This window comes from Hippoglossus hippoglossus, chromosome 3, assembly GCF_009819705.1.
Source record: "Hippoglossus hippoglossus isolate fHipHip1 chromosome 3, fHipHip1.pri, whole genome shotgun sequence".
In the NCBI taxonomy this organism is placed as follows: domain Eukaryota; kingdom Metazoa; phylum Chordata; class Actinopteri; order Pleuronectiformes; family Pleuronectidae; genus Hippoglossus; species Hippoglossus hippoglossus.
The window spans coordinates 14004516-14020875 of NC_047153.1; the positions used below are offsets into that span (position 1 = coordinate 14004516).

Consider the following 16360-nt stretch of genomic DNA (forward strand, 5'->3'; position numbering starts at 1 on the left):
GACGCGGTGAATTCTGGGATAGCAATGGCTGGCGCCCTGCTTGTTGTAAACACATACGTCGTGTTTTCGAAAGCCGCGTTTTGAATAGTAATCAGTGACAGACGCAGGTCCTGCATACCCTGGACCACTTTTCCTCCACTACCTGAATTGAAATCTTTGTTTTGTTCGGATATTTGTTGTATTTCCGACCCGGAGAACCAGGCGACAGTTCCCCGAGGTTAGCAGCCGGCCTCGGCTCAGCTAACGCTAGCTGCTCCCTGAGGTACGTAAGTGATTCATGTCGTTTAACAAGACTCATATTAAACCGGTGGACATACATTGAATTTACTGACACGTTCTTCTTTCCACTTGCTTCGTGTTCCTTCTTTTTGAAAAACATCAGTAATAAACCAGATCTCGTGGAAATGTCTTTACATTAAACTGTAACAATCGTTACTGTTGACACTGAACGAGTATCAGACCTTCAATGGAGCCGAGTCCACATTTGTGATCTTTAACGTAATGACTCAAAAATGAGGCTGTCGGTGAAATATGATTGAATGAGATACGACCTATTAGCAGAGTTATGGCCATTTCGGTTTGTTATGTTATTTCTATGTATATTTCTGTAATATAATACGTCGCCCCTTTGAGCTGACTGTAAACATTAGAGGTCAAATTATTGTTCTGATGGTAGATGAAGACAAAAGCCTACATACTTTGGTTGGGGCTGAGAGAACATTTTGTCGAAATTAATAGTATCGAGAAAGAGCACTTATTTTATATTCATGAATTGGCGACAATAACTGAGAAATGACTATGTAAATTTCAGTGATTGTCCTTAACAGTTAGTAGCATTACATGTTTTCACCTCCTCCACATGTCATTATTTCTCCACAGATTATGGATGACGATGTGTCGATCCATAGGCTGGAAGGGACTGATCCGACGGCTGAAGTTGGGGGTCTTATAGTAAAGCAGAAGAGTGCTGCAGAAGAGCCCCACGTCTTTCGGGCACCCACCCCACGCACGTCTTTGCTGGGCTTGGATCTGCTCGCAGCCCAGAAACGGAAGGAGCGCGAAAACAAGGAACAGGCAGACGCAAGTGAAGACAGAAATAGAAAGAAGTCAAAGGTTACCTCCTACCAGGACTGGGAGGAAGGTAAAAGTGACTCTGGGTCTGATGAAGAAGACGATGATAAGGACAGAGGTGCTAAGAAGGAGAGGTAAGTGTCAGAGTAAATACTATCCTGTGTGTTGAAACTTATGGATCTTGTTTTTTCAGACACTCAGCCCTCCAGTCAATGGAGAATTATCGCTCCTGGCAGTTTTCAAAGATGTCATTGCCAAAGCAAATATTAAACCAGGACTTTGTTCCCTTTTTACTCATTAATTGTTTTAGTGACTGTAGTAAGCTACAAAAACAGTATGACTAATGTGTAAAATGTTATTTTTGACTCTCCAGCAGGAAGTATCGTGTGACTGGCTCTGAGACACCCTCAAGCCCTGGAGGGGTCAGTGAAGAATTCAAACGCAGGCACCAGCAGAGAGAGAAAGACAAACGTGAGCATGGAGTCTACGCCTCCTCCAAAGAAGACAAGAACAAAGAAAGAGACCGAGAAAGGAGCCGAGATAAGGGCAGAGACCGAAGGAGTGAAAGAGGTGAGGCTAATAATGAAGCAGTCATGTAACAGTTTTTTAGTGCAATTAGACTTTTTTTTGGACTATACAATAAAAATAAACTCTAATAAAACGAAAGATTAATAAACCATTACAATAATAAATCACATTTGATGATTATTTGATTTCTTTATTTGTTGTGAAATGGACTGAGTATTTGAAAACTGAATTGGTAGGCCAGTCAGCATTGAAAGCACATGTTATTTGCAGCCCTGTTCAGCAGGCAGCATTTTTGAGAATAACCGAACCTTGTCTCTGTCAGATGAGCGAGATAGTGGCCATAGCCGCGGAAGCAGCAGTAGCCGGTCAGAGAGGAGTGAGCGCTCGCAGAGAGATGGCTGGTCCGATCGCCTCAGCCGGGGAAGTAAAAGAGACGAACCGCTGACACCACAGCAGCGCCCAAGAGGTAATTTAGCTTAATATTTCTTTGATTTATTTCTTTTTTATCATAATTGCACAATCATAAGTTTCTATACAAAACACCATTCTTTACTTTGTTTGAATTTAATTTAAAACAGATGGTGTCACACCCTCACGCTCAAACTGGGAGGAGGATGACAGTGGTTATGCCACTTCAAGGCATTCCCAGTGGGAATCTCCATCCCCGGCCCCGTCTAACAGAGAGTCTGATCGCTCAGAGCGAAGTCATCGTTCCGGCCGAGACAGTGAGAGGAGGGACAGGTAAAACACCCAGTATTCATTTTGTCTTACACTTTCTTTCCCTTGCCCTCAGAGCCTTAGTTTTATATGGAAAACATACACAAAATCACACACTTTAAGTGCTTAGCTGCTGAGAAACTAATGCTCCTTGATGCCTTCATAACACCTGTCTGCTATGTGCTTAGGTCTGTCAGAGGACGTTACCCTGATGACACACCCCTGCCTACCCCATCCTATAAGTACAACGAGTGGGCCAATGACAGAAAACATTTGGGTTCTACACCTCGTTTATCACAAGGAAAAGGTACTATACTGAAATCAAGCCATTTATACTCGCATGTAAGATTGAAATACTCTATGTCTGATACCATTACTTAATCTGGTGATATTTCTTCCTCAGGTAGGAAAGAAGATGGTGAAGGAGGATTTATGTTTGATAATGAGGGTGAGAAAGAACAGTGGGAGGACGAACAGAAGGTGAGTGGTATAATTGTCCCTCATTTTGGCCTCATTAAAGCTATTTGCTATTTTTTGGGGGGAAATATTTTCTCCTATTCATCAAATGTCACTGTTTTGCAGCAAGCTGACAGAGATTGGTACATGATGGATGAAGGATATGATGAGTTCCACAACCCTTTCACCTCCACATCTGAAGAATATGTGAAGAAAAGAGAACAAATCCTTCAGAAGCAGACACAGAAAAGAATATCTGCTCACAAGCGACAGATCAATGAGGTACAGTGCTTCATATCAACCTATTCAGAACTGTGTGTCTGCAGGCACAGGCATATACAAAACTGTGTGTGTACCTTTTTAGCAATTTTTTTGGTGCTTGTGTCTGTGTTAGCGCGTCTTTTTAACAAGCTGTATTTCTTGTCTCAGGATAATGAGCGGTGGGAGACCAACCGTATGCTGACCAGTGGTGTGGTGCAGAGGTTGGAGGTGGATGAAGACTTTGAGGAGGACAATGCTGCTAAGGTTCACCTGCTGGTTCACAATCTGGTCCCTCCTTTCCTGGATGGAAGAATAGTCTTCACCAAACAGGTGACCAGGACGAGAATATTTAACAATTATTCAGTGTCTTAGATGTTACATTTTTGTCAGAACTCGAGTTGTTTGTTTTTGATTTAAATGTTTGTGTGTGTGTGTTTGGTTTTGCAGCCAGAGCCTGTCATTCCTGTGAAAGATCCTACCTCTGACATGGCCATTATCTCTCGAAAAGGCAGCCAGCTTGTCCGCAAACACCGTGAGCAGAAGGAACGTAAGAAGGTTGGTTGATTTGATAATTACTATTTTACTGATTTACAGTACAAGGGCTGTGTGATCCTGCTCTCGAGAAGCAGTCTTTATATCTGTGTTACGCTTGACATTGTTTGAGAGGGTTAATGCAATATTCAGTAATGATGGGGGGGGGGGGGGGGTTAGTAAAAGATCACTATAAAATGACTATGAACATCCCGGACGTCTTAGACGGATGATCTGCAGCTCTCACTGGTTAAAGCACTTGAAAATAACATTGACCCAAATAATTACATCTGGCAGGCTGAATACCAATACCTTTTAAATCATACAACAGTTTGCAAGGTATCATATGTAAAGTATGGTTCAGTAGCAAACATGCACAGAACTGACACTGTGAGGGAAATGACACAAGGCCTAGAGAAGTTACCGGTAGTTGTTTAGTTTGGTAAAATGCAGGTTGTTCAAGATTAGTACTGAAAGTAATAGTATACCCACCAAGTGTTGATAGACAGTTAATGTCACTGCTTTTGATGTATTTAGTTAAAACCAGAATGCATTTCAAATTATTAAATGTAATATGTCCATCTTTTTGCAGTGAGATATAAATAACAGACATGATCTTCTCCCTGCTGTTGAGAAATGTTAATGGGGTTCGTTGGTTAGCACCTGTCCATTTGATAAGGCCAATGCTGTCTAACTTCCTCACAGCAGTGAATAATTTATGCATGTTTACCAAACCTGGTCGAGTGATGACATTCTCACTGCAAACGATCATCAGCAAAGTAAAACAACTTGACAAATGTGACACCAAAAGCTTTGTCATCTCTTATGGTTGTTGGATGTGCATGGAAATGCAACCTGAAGCTCCAATCTTCATAAAGGCAGGATATAATTGGAACAATTCTCTTTTCAGGCACAGCACAAACACTGGGAACTGGCAGGCACCAAGTTGGGAGATATCATGGGGATCAAGAAGAAAGAGGAAGATGATGGAGGCAAAGCAGTAGGCGAAGACGGCAAAGTCGACTACAGGTGACTAGACTCTCTTCGCAAAGTTTAAACATTGAATTGAATGACATTTCAAAGTTTCTTTTTCATCGTCCATGGGCTTAATTCACAGAAGTGTAGAGTGAGATCGTCTCACCCATATTAACTTCTGGTGATTTGTTTTGTCTGTCTTACAGAGCAGAGCAGAAATTTGCAGACCACATGAGAGATAAGACAGAGGCCAGCAGTGATTTTGCAAAGAAGAAGACTCTTCTGCAGCAGAGACAATACCTTCCTATCTTTGCTGTCAGACAGCAACTTCTTAACATCATTAGGTATTGTTACCCGGAGTGTTTGCATCAAAACTGATCTGTTTTTATTTGACTGAGTTATAATCTGGACTGTTTCACTGTCCGTCTGCAGGGACAACAGCATAGTGATTGTGGTTGGGGAAACAGGCAGTGGGAAGACCACCCAGCTGACCCAGTACCTGCATGAGGATGGTTACACCAGCTACGGCATGGTGGGATGTACTCAGCCAAGGAGAGTGGCAGCAATGAGTGTGGCCAAGAGAGTCAGCGAGGAGATCGGCACCAACCTTGGAGAAGAGGTGAGAGCAGCTCGAGCAAACAACCAGCTGCATTATCTCTGATTGTCCAAACAAAATGAATGTCTCATATACATTCATTTGCTTTGGATAGAAAGACAATGTATTAAATATATATATTGAGTTGAGCATTGAGAAAGTCAATTCAGGAGCTCATTGTAGTTATTAGTATAACTGTATGAGTTATTGATTATAATTTGACTTTTTTGATGATAACATTTAACTTTCTAAAAACAGAATTTAAATGTTGAGATCTGGGAACAGACTAACACTGACGGCAACAGCTTTCAGATGTGTCTAAACAGTTTCAATATCAAATGTCCAATCATCTAAAGTATAGAGAACAAGTCTTTTTATGAAGTAGTTTCATTAATGTCAGCATCTCATCTAGATGCAATTGCTTTCTGAGGGTCCTTCTGGCACTCACGTCATATGAAGTCATATGTGATGTAATACCACCATCTAGTGGACAAAATGAAAACATCATCCTGGCCTGGAGTTTAGTTGGGTCTGAACTGAGAAGCATCAGTGAAGGGAAACACTGGAGCTGCTTAAATATTGGATCGTTTTTCAATTGATTTAGTAAAAACAATTACATTTTTTATTTTGAACCATTTGGTATTTTTTAGTATTTATTGATCGAAACTGTTCCCTGCAGGTGGGCTATGCGATCCGCTTTGAGGACTGTACATCAGAGAAAACTCTGATAAAGTACATGACGGACGGTATCCTGCTCAGAGAGTCACTGAGGGAGTCAGACCTGGACCACTACAGCGCTGTTATCATGGACGAGGCTCATGAACGCTCCCTGAATACTGATGTACTGTTTGGTTTGTTACGTGAGGTCAGTATACAACTACCTAACACCCATTAAAGACAGATCGGTTTTTGTCATTTCCAAAACAGGTAACTGTATGTGGCTGTGTGATTCATTCTGTGGTACTTACCTTGTCACTCGTGTCCACTGTTCCCTGCCAGGTTGTATCTCGACGTACTGATTTGAAACTCATAGTTACCTCTGCTACTATGGACTCGGACAAGTTTGCAGCATTTTTTGGCAACGTACCAATATTTCATATTCCAGGAAGAACGTTTCCAGTAGACATCTTGTTTAGCAAGGTATGTTTATGCTTCCATTTTACTTTTTCTTTTACGTACTAGCACTACAGCCTTACTTTTGTAATCTAATTCAAAGTATTGTGTTTGGGCTCTTTTGTTTCGTGTGGGACTGATTTGTTGTGTTGTGCGATGTGTAGACTCCTCAGGAGGACTACGTGGAGGCATCAGTGAAACAGGCGCTGCAGATCCACCTCAGCGGGTTGGTGGGAGACATCCTCATTTTCATGCCTGGACAGGAGGATATTGAGGTGAGGGAAATGGCTGATGTATTAACCGAAGTCGTTGTTGTGTATGAATGAATTGCACAAATGACTTGAGATTTGAGTTTCATGTAGAAAAGATGCTGAATAAATATTTGTTACAACCACAGGCATTTAAATATAGGTTTCAAACGCCTTTAGTAAATTAAATATCTCTTCTCTTTGTTTGTAGATTTCTACATATAAGTAATATATGTAATCAAGTAAACTAAATCCTTATCTATTCTAAACTACCTCTGTTGACAGGGAACAAGAGGTATTGTCCATTTTGTGTTCTGAACGTATTTTCTTGTCCCTGCAGGTGACGTCAGATCAGATCGTGGAGCGGTTGGAGGACTTGGACAACCCTCCAGCTCTTGCTGTGCTTCCCATTTACTCTCAGCTGCCGTCTGACCTCCAGGCCAAGATCTTCCAGAAGGTTTTTATCAGTCACTGCTAGTAATGTTGTTGTTTTTTTTACATGCAAATGGGTTTACCAAATTCTGCACTTTGTATCTTTTAATAATTGTAATGAAGATAAGTGAGAGAACATAGTTGACCTCCTGCTGATTTCCTTTATTTTATTCTGTGTTAGGCTCCAGATGGTGTGAGGAAATGTATTGTTGCAACAAACATCGCTGAGACTTCCCTCACTGTGGACGGAATTATGTTTGTGGTGGATTCAGGATACTGCAAACTCAAGGTACTAAACAAACTGTAAAGTTATCATGCTGCCGTTTATCACAAATCGGTTTCCTCTGTGCAATATTTAAGCAAACTGACATCATTTATGTTTTTTCACACTTCTTCTGTCCACAGGTTTTCAATCCACGTATTGGAATGGATGCACTGCAGGTTTATCCCATCAGCCAGGCTAATGCCAACCAGCGTTCAGGCAGAGCAGGACGTACAGGACCAGGACAGTGCTACAGGTAATAGTCGCTTTTTTAACCTTAGGTTTTAATTTGAAAGAAAGATATTTCTTGTTATGGACTCCCGAGAGCAGGAACATGCATAATTTTTATACTTTTATGTTTGTGTGAGTTAACATTCTTTACACAGCTTTACATCAAGTAGTTACAGTTGGGGTGGTTTAGTAAGAAGAAGTGTGTTGGTGTCATGCTGGTTTGCTCCACTCACATAGAAATTTCCACACCCACAAAATTGCATAACGTCCATAAACATCCACATTGTTCTGCAGATATTAACTCCTACACCAGACAGCTGTGATTGTTGAGAAAGTCTTAAGTCAGGTCCTTGACTTTAACTTCCCTAAATGATTTGTGGCTTCTTGTCTGAAGTTTAATTTGCTCATCTTCACCTGGTCCTCGGAATCCAACTTATCATTTACATTAGTGGCACTTCTCAAGACGGCCAACAGACGCACATCCTGTCTGTGTTTGTTCAAAGAAGGATATACAAACATCTTGGAGGTTTAAATTTCACACTCGCGTTGTCTTTTTCTTTTTCTCTCTCCGTGCCCTCTTCTCTGTCCAGGCTTTATACTCAGAGTGCTTATAAGAATGAGATGCTGACCACCACCATTCCAGAGATCCAGAGGACCAACCTGGCAAACGTTGTCCTGCTGTTGAAGTCACTGGGCGTTCAGGATTTGCTTCTCTTCCACTTCATGGATCCACCGCCGGAGGACAACATGCTCAACTCCATGTACCAGCTCTGGATCTTGGGGGCTCTGGACAACACAGGTGGGTGGTGAACAGGCATATGATGTCATCATGATACAGCTACAGTGTGTAACTGATTATTTTGGACACTTATCAATTACTAACGAAACTTATTATGCAAATGAGTTACAGTCCTTAAACTAATTATTTTCCCAGAGTAAGACAAAATTATGTTTTTCTATAGAATAACATTTAATACAACTTAAAATAACTTGGGCTCAGTTCAAATAATTTTTATGGCTTCTAAATAGGATCGTAAATACAGATATTACGATACCATTTAGACTGTTCTGATACCGATTTTGATACCAATGCATAAAAACCCCCCCCAGAAATAAAGAAGAACAATTGATCTATTTGCTTTTGATCTAATAGGGTCATTCATTCATGTACTCGCCGATGCCCAACCCCAAATTTCCAGTACCGTAGGCATTTCAACGTTCAGTGTACATTTAAGTAAAGCAAATAATTATATGATAAATTTAAATAAATACTGACAATGTGCTAACATTTTCATAAAAACTTATGCTATAACCTTATTTGTTTTGCTGTTAGTAGTAGACACTACCTACCAAGAACAGTGTTATACAGTACATACTTTACTGTTTGGCCAAACGGCTTAAGTCATCTTCCCTTTGAGATGATGATGTGATGGAGGATATTGTGGATATGAGGCTTGTATTTTCCTCTCAGTGCCGCTCTGAGCTGCTACATTGTGATGCTGACACCACTAACACATCTTGTGTTGTGGATGCTGCAGTGATGCAGACACTGCAAACAGGCCTGGAGGAAGTAGTTTTGAGGTTTAGCCAGTGGAGTAATTGCCTAGTTACTGATCCTGTGTTTGATTTGACTGGTCGGGTCTCATTTCTGTCTCATCCTTAGTCAGATTCCAGGGGATTTAGGGATTTGGGGATAGGGGGGACTTTTGATGATTCCCTGTATGGTGTGTTAACAGCAGATTATCTCTGATTAAGGCTTACCTGCCCCAAACTGGCTGCTCTGCTTCTCTGCTTTTCCTCCTCATAAGCTTCTTAGACTCTGTCGTCTAATCATTTAAATCAGAACTGGCAAAGTTTCTGATCTCACTCTCTTTTTTTCTACACAAGTATTCTCAACTGTCAGCAGTTCATCCTGCTCTCTCACGGCGATAGACAAATAAGTGTCACATTATACTTGCTTTACTCTCACGCCAGCAGGCGTTTGATGGAAAAGAAGCTTATCACTTGGCTTATGCTGGTCCTCTCTAAATTTTTCAAGTATCGTGCTCCTGTGTGACCTTGTAATTGTGTTCTCTTTCGCCCTTTCAGGCTCTTTGACACCGACGGGGCGTCTGATGGTGGAGTTTCCCCTCGACCCAGCCCTCTCCAAGATGCTTATTGTGTCCTGCGACATGGCCTGCAGTGCTGACATCCTCATCATCGTCTCCATGTTGTCTGTGCCGGCCATCTTCTACAGACCAAAAGTACATCTCATTTGAGACAGTAACTTTATGACTGAAATACTGATGCACAACCGAAATAACGTTTCTCCACTTTTTGTGAAGTCCCAGTGCAAAATAGATGGAAGGCTGCCAACCTTATTGTTAAATTAAAAAAACTAGAGGCTGCTCAGAGGCTGCATACCTCCGCCAAGGCTAACGCCCTATCTGTGAGAAAATAAATCCTGGATCCGTCTGTTTATCTGGATCCTCTCCAAAATTTAATGGGTTCTTCCTTGGGTCACGTCCCACCCCTTCGCAAAATTTCATGGAAATAGGTTCAGTGGTTTTTGAGTAATCCTGCTGACAGACAAACAAACAAACAGCAATGAAAACATAACCTCCTCGGCTGAGGTGAAAAATTCACTTTGTTCCAGTGTACATTGTTATGTTAACGTGGCTATGATCCATACTTTTATATTTATAGTGGGGTCATATGAATTCGGGGTCACTTGTAGTGATGAACCCATTGAGAATTATGACCTGACTACAGTTTTCTTCAGCTCTATATCACCTTATAACATTTTTCAGCTGATTATCTTTCAGTTTCCCTGCCCACAAATACGCTGATCTTGTTCAGATCAGGTTTCTCTACTTCAAGAACATTGTTTTGGGCTGTTTTTCAGTGAGAAATCCCACTTTAGCTATTCTCTAACCGCACTAATTCTGCTAATTAGTGCCGGGCACAATGTGTAGTTTGTGGAACAGAGTGTGAATAATGGTCTTAAATTTGCCAGGTCTGCAAGAGATTGCCTCCATTTGAATGCTAACGTTGTTCCCTCTCTGATGTGCTGAAAAAAACATTTAGTTCAGAGCCTGTTTCCACCACATTGTCAAAAACGATTGTTTGTTCCATTTTGCGTTGCAGGGTCGCGAGGAGGAGAGTGACCAGGTGAGGGAGAAGTTCTCAGTCCCAGAGAGCGACCACCTCACTTACCTGAATGTGTACATGCAGTGGAAGAACAACAATTACTCCAGCATCTGGTGCAATGACCACTTCATCCACACCAAGGCCATGCGCAAGGTCAGACTCCCACTGCTCAGTGAAAACCTTTGCACATTAAATTCCTACATGCACATCTCAGTTTACACTTTGGGTTGTTTTCCTACCTTTAGTCCGATGTTTGAATACATGTATCATACAATCCAGGTCCTTTTGAGGCCTGATCAGTAAATATGCAAATATGGCAACTTCTGATCATTCATTTTTTGATGCTTTGTGATGCGTTTTCCCCTCAAACATTTGATTTGAGCTTGTTTCTATATCTCTAGTTAAACTTCCAGTATTTTCTGTTCTGTGCAGGTGCGTGAGGTGCGCTCTCAGTTGAAGGACATCATGGTGCAGCAGAGGATGAACCTGGTTTCCTGTGGCTCAGACTGGGACATACTCAGGAAGTGCATATGTGCTGCTTACTTCCACCAGGCTGCCAAGCTGAAGGTACCGTCTGCCCTTGGTTAATATGTTACGCCCAGCGGCAACTGGTTGTGGCAGCATAATTACAGAGCGGTGAAATATCCCGTCTGGCCTCATATTAATACAGTGCGAAGATCTGAAAGGGAATTTGAAATCATGACTATATAATCAAGGTTTTCAGTTTAAGTTCGGAGTAGCCGACTAACCCAAGCAATCGCTGCAGTGCTGGATATATTTATAACGTAATTTATTTTTCCTGCTGCCTCAGCCAGGTGAAGAAGCAAATTAGCCCAGATGACCTGCTTTGCTTTGACCTTAAAGTGCAACCATAGTCACAGGCAAACACACACACACACACCAATACACACAGTTAAACTTCAGCACACCAAGCACACAGGCTCCCTTTTCCTCATCCAGTAATTCTGAGTGAGACATTGAATGTGTTATTTCTGCATGTGTTTGCTCCCAGGGCATTGGTGAATATGTGAACGTGAGGACGGGCATGCCCTGCCACCTCCATCCCACCAGCTCTCTGTTTGGTATGGGCTACACCCCTGACTACATCATCTACCACGAGCTTGTCATGACCACCAAGGTAAAGAATCGGTTCACTAAATAACTTTAAAAGCATGAAAACAATTAATGATACACGTGCTGTTGATGTTAAACTTGTGCTTTGTGTCTATAGGAGTACATGCAGTGTGTCACCTCAGTGGATGGAGAGTGGCTGGCAGAAATGGGACCCATGTTTTACAGCATCAAACATGCAGGGAAAAGCAGACAGGTAAGACGAGACGTGGCGAGTACTGCCTCAATGCATCTTGGGTCCATTTACAACGTATATAAATAGACCATGTGTGTTGTGTACTTCTGGTGTGGGGCCAATTTTCTGAAGTTTAAGAAGTTGTCCCTTAGCTGTAATACAGGGAGATCTTACTGGTACAGCTCCAGTTGTTTAGAACCATCTTGACTTGTGACCTCTTGCAAGGAAACAGTGACCTCTTGTTACTGGTTTCATACGCGTGTCAAGAGGTTACTGGAATGAAACCAGTGACCTCTTTTTGAATGTTCGAGGTTTGAATGTACCTCGTGCATGTATATGTTCTGTATTGACTAAAATAAAACTCAATGTTTGTCTTATTATTTCCTCTTCTCAGGAGAACCGTCGTCGAGCCAAGGAGGAGATCACCAGCATGGAGGAGGAGATGTCCATGGCGGAGGAGCAGCTGAAAGCGCGCCGAGACGAGCAGGATAAGAAGAGCAACACCGTCAGCGTTAAGTAAGTCTGCGACCATCTCTCCTCCTTTCGGTTCCTCTCCACACACGGGCCCATCCAACAATAGTCCCCCATGGCCTCCATTTTCCATACACAGTCCAGATAGAAACGTTTAATTTACCTAGCCCGCTGCCAATCCATATCTTCTCCCCTCCCTCCTCCCACTCTCTCTCTCCTCCAACTCTCTCACTCTTCCTGATGAGCTTTTCTCACCTCTGGTCCCTCCAGACGAGACAAAAAGAAATAATATTGACTCCTGGCTGACCCCCATTACTGCAGCAATTTAAATTGTGCCATAGCAGAGCAGGGAACGGAGGAGAACGTTCATTTTCAAATTAGACCAAAAAATTAATTTCACACCCGCCCACGAGCTTTACACAGAGAGAGGTAATGTTATAAAGACAGATTTTAAAAAGAACCTTTATAGTTAATTAATCAGCCGGTTTATCTGTCCTGAGTTTGTGTGACGACGCCTGTGACAGTTCTTTTGAAACTGATCGTATACCTGGAGTGTGATTATGAATTAGATTTAAGCAGGGGAAGCTGAACATGTGATAATGAACACTGCAGGCTCTCCTGGGCTCTCGGCTTCCTTTGTCCTGCGGCCTCACAAGCGTTTCCTCGACGAGTTCAGTGGCACCATGATGAAACGTTTCCTTCATGTGGCGGCTGCTCATCACCCGTCTGCCTGCCCACCAGCACAGATCAGTGGTGTGATGATGTGAAGCACCCACAGGTCTAAAGCACAACTTTTCACTCCTTTAATTTACATAGGGCTATAATATTAAACCTCACAGAACCTGTCAAACTTCTTTTATGGGTTTTTCTTTGTCTTACATGACTTTCAATGAATTATCTTTGGGGTTGGGACAAAATTCAACATTTTAAATCAAATTTGATTTGCATAGAACCAAATCACAACAAACCTTATCTCAAGGCACGTACGGACGTTGTTCACCATTTTCCTCACGTTATAGACCAGTAACACTAAAATAAATGAGTCTGCAGAGGATGCTGAGCGCTGGCATCAAATCCATCGTCAGATTTGCACAACTCTTTATTTGTTTTGAGTTTAGGATGTTTCTAATGTAGATTATAATCCCAGTTTATGATTTCAGATTTATTCAGATGTATTTCTCATACAGCTGGGGATCAAACATGCTCCTACTTCTCAAACAAATATACAAACAAAAACAAACTTATTTTTCTAACCAGTTACCCCCGCAGAGCAGCTAAATAGGTATTGATTTATGGATGAACACTTTCCCACAACTTCAGGCAGACAAAAGTTTCTGTTCATCTCTGTCAATATGCATCATGTATGACTTAATATTTATTGAAGGTTGTTGTGTGATAATCAAACAATGAGCACTTTGATTTAATAATATATATCTGATAAAAACGAATCCAGGTGTAAAATATTTTCATATTGTACAGAAATTAATGGAAATCAAGGGATTCCTTCTCCATATGAGCAGGTTAAAAACATGGCTAAAGCACAGTAGCATGATTTCCTAAAGTGTATTTTAAAATACGTATAACCTAAGTAGAAAGCAAATCTGAGTTTAAATCCTAGACATGAACTCTTCATTTCTACGTTAGAGCCCGACAGATAAATCATCTGGCAGATAATATGAACATATCAGCGTTTATATTGGCTGATAAAAAACAACTTTTATGTATTTATGTAAAATATTTTCTTTATCATTTGTCTATAGTTCGTTATATTTGTTTATTTGTTATCTTTTAATTTATAGTTACAGACAGGATGCTTAAACTGTAAAATATCAAGCTTTAATTACATTTATTTGCCATAATAAATCCTCTTCTGTAATATAATATATTTATCGGTTTGATATATTGCTATCTAACATTTAGTATTTCCTAATATTGGTATCGGCATCATTGTCCAAATCTCCGTATCAGTCAGGCTCCTGTCTCCATGTGAGAATCTCTGTCATAAAACAAGTCGACTCCTGAGTATCAGAAACAACCATTTCTCCTGAAGTGAACAGAGAGAGGGACACAGTGACAGAAGGGGGTTATGGCCTGATGGTTGTAATTGGTGTGTGTGTGTGTGTGTGTGTGTGTGTGTGTGTGTGTGTGTGTGTGTGTGTGTGTGTGTGTGTGTGTGTGTGTGTGTGTGTGTGTGTGTGTGTGTGTGTGTGTGTGTGTGTGTGTGTGTGTGTGTGTGTGTGTGTGTGTGTGTGTGTGTGAGAGAGCGAGGAAGATGGAGAGACGGGGGACGTGTGGGCAGTGTGAGGGTGTCACGCCGCTGTAATTAAAGATGATAGATTGTGCTGTCAGAGGCGTCAGGCTCTACGTCCCGACTCTCTTCACAGAGACACCAGCTCCTCTTTCCACTCTTCTCCAGTCCGGCTGCTTCGTTCAGCTGCTCAGTCCAGTTTTTAACCTGCTCACTAAACCTAACAGCCGTGTTTAGCATGTGATTAAATGTAAAGAATGAGCCTGAAAAGTATATTGTCACTCAAAACTAAAACCTTCCTTCCCTCTCTAATTCAGGGCGGTGAAGATCTGCACACCAGGAAGAAAAGAGCCCACCCCCATGACTCCCAGACGCACCCCTGCCCGCTTCGGACTGTAACATTCCTCCAGGACGTTAAATCCCACCAACCACACCCGCTCCTGAGAACTCGCCATCATCCACACTTGGACGACACCGGCATGAAGAAACACTTTGCTTCTAGCAACTGTCCGTCCCTCCCAGCATGGCCATAACCACCTGCAGTTCATGTACTGACCACTAGAGTGAGAACTTGTATAAGGCACAAGACCCACAGATGAGTCTCCCTCCACCTCCGTCATTCAGCTGTTACCATGATACAATCTTAGGAAGGCTGTATTGTTTTTATATGTGAACATGGCTCAGAAGAGTTTTTACGAACATCTCTTTCATGATTTTAGCTGAAGTGGAAACGTTTCATTTTCTATGTTGGGTTTGTTTTCCATCCTGACTGTATCATCAGTGATAAACAGTGATCATCTAATTTCAACGCTACCTGTCGTTTTTTTGTGTCGCTGCAGCTTGAACAGTGTGTGCGACGTGAAGTGCTCCTCCACGAGACTGAAGCACTATTCAAACCGCACGAGTGTCTCCACACACTGGATCTATATACAAATACGCACACAACACACTCATGCATGTTTAGGTAGTTGACCTTTTTCTACTTCCAGCTCTGACATCGTAACGTGACACAGTTTTGCTTCATACAAAACATCCGCGCGCCGGATTAAACACATCAGCTGTTTTACTTTCGTGGTCCTCGTGTTCAAAGCGGTTTCCTTTGTGCTTCTCCTCTGTTTGTCAACATCTTTTAAATGAGTAAACCGTGTGTTTCTGTTGATGCTTGCCCTCCTCTGACGTCTCAGCTGATCAGAACCTGGAAACTGTTTAGCGGAGGCCATGTGTGTTTTTGTCTTCTACATGGGACTCAGACAGCTGCAGGACATCCAACGGATTTTTTTTTTTTTTCTTTGAACATTGTTTGTAAATGAAAAAAATTAAAATAAATGTTAGTTTTTTTTAAGCCGACGTGATTTTATTTATTATTATAGTCACTAATGTTTGTTTTTGTCATTTCAAAGGATTTTTCGAAATGAGTTTTGCAGCCGCCTGAACGAAGGTGAATAAGTGAAAGAGATGGGATCTGTTTTAAGTGACACGTTGATGGATCTCTTCAGTGAAAAGTCTCATTTGTTTACATGCATTCTGTCAAAGATTCACACTTTTCCTACAGACAGAGATTTAATGAGAACCTGCAGGTAAAGACTCTTGACGTGTGCAACAAAACCTTTATATCATCTATTGATTACTTATGGATCAACGGGTTTTCCATAATATTTCCACAACAAACAAGTCAAATGACAAATATTAATTAATCAGAGGTTGTGTCTGCAACTAAAGTTTATTTTCACGATCGATTTAGTGTTTGGTTCAGAAAATGTTCAGAAAACGCCCAAATAAAAACAAT

At 41.5% G+C, this 16360-nt stretch overlaps 1 protein-coding gene across 3 annotated transcripts; it reads left to right on the top strand.

The window, feature by feature from the left end:
• Positions 1-15916, top strand: dhx38 (DEAH (Asp-Glu-Ala-His) box polypeptide 38). 3 transcript variants are annotated; one of them, XM_034577564.1, is made up of 27 exons: positions 1-262; positions 880-1205; positions 1445-1641; positions 1922-2065; positions 2178-2340; positions 2505-2623; positions 2720-2796; positions 2899-3054; positions 3202-3363; positions 3481-3588; positions 4475-4593; positions 4746-4883; positions 4972-5158; positions 5814-5999; positions 6134-6274; positions 6412-6522; positions 6836-6952; positions 7109-7216; positions 7333-7445; positions 8011-8219; positions 9509-9663; positions 10547-10702; positions 10982-11116; positions 11562-11687; positions 11781-11876; positions 12250-12371; positions 14892-15916. In XM_034577564.1, the coding sequence occupies exons 2-27, from the start codon at positions 883-885 to the stop codon at positions 14971-14973; spliced, it is 3750 nt and encodes a 1249-aa protein (XP_034433455.1). In that variant the 5' UTR covers positions 1-262; positions 880-882; the 3' UTR covers positions 14974-15916. The 3 variants fall into 3 exon arrangements, with proteins under 3 accessions (XP_034433455.1, XP_034433461.1, XP_034433462.1); XM_034577570.1 differs by having other exon boundaries at positions 13-266; XM_034577571.1 differs by having other exon boundaries at positions 13-262; positions 1448-1641.
• The last annotated feature ends 444 nt before the right edge of the window (positions 15917-16360 follow it).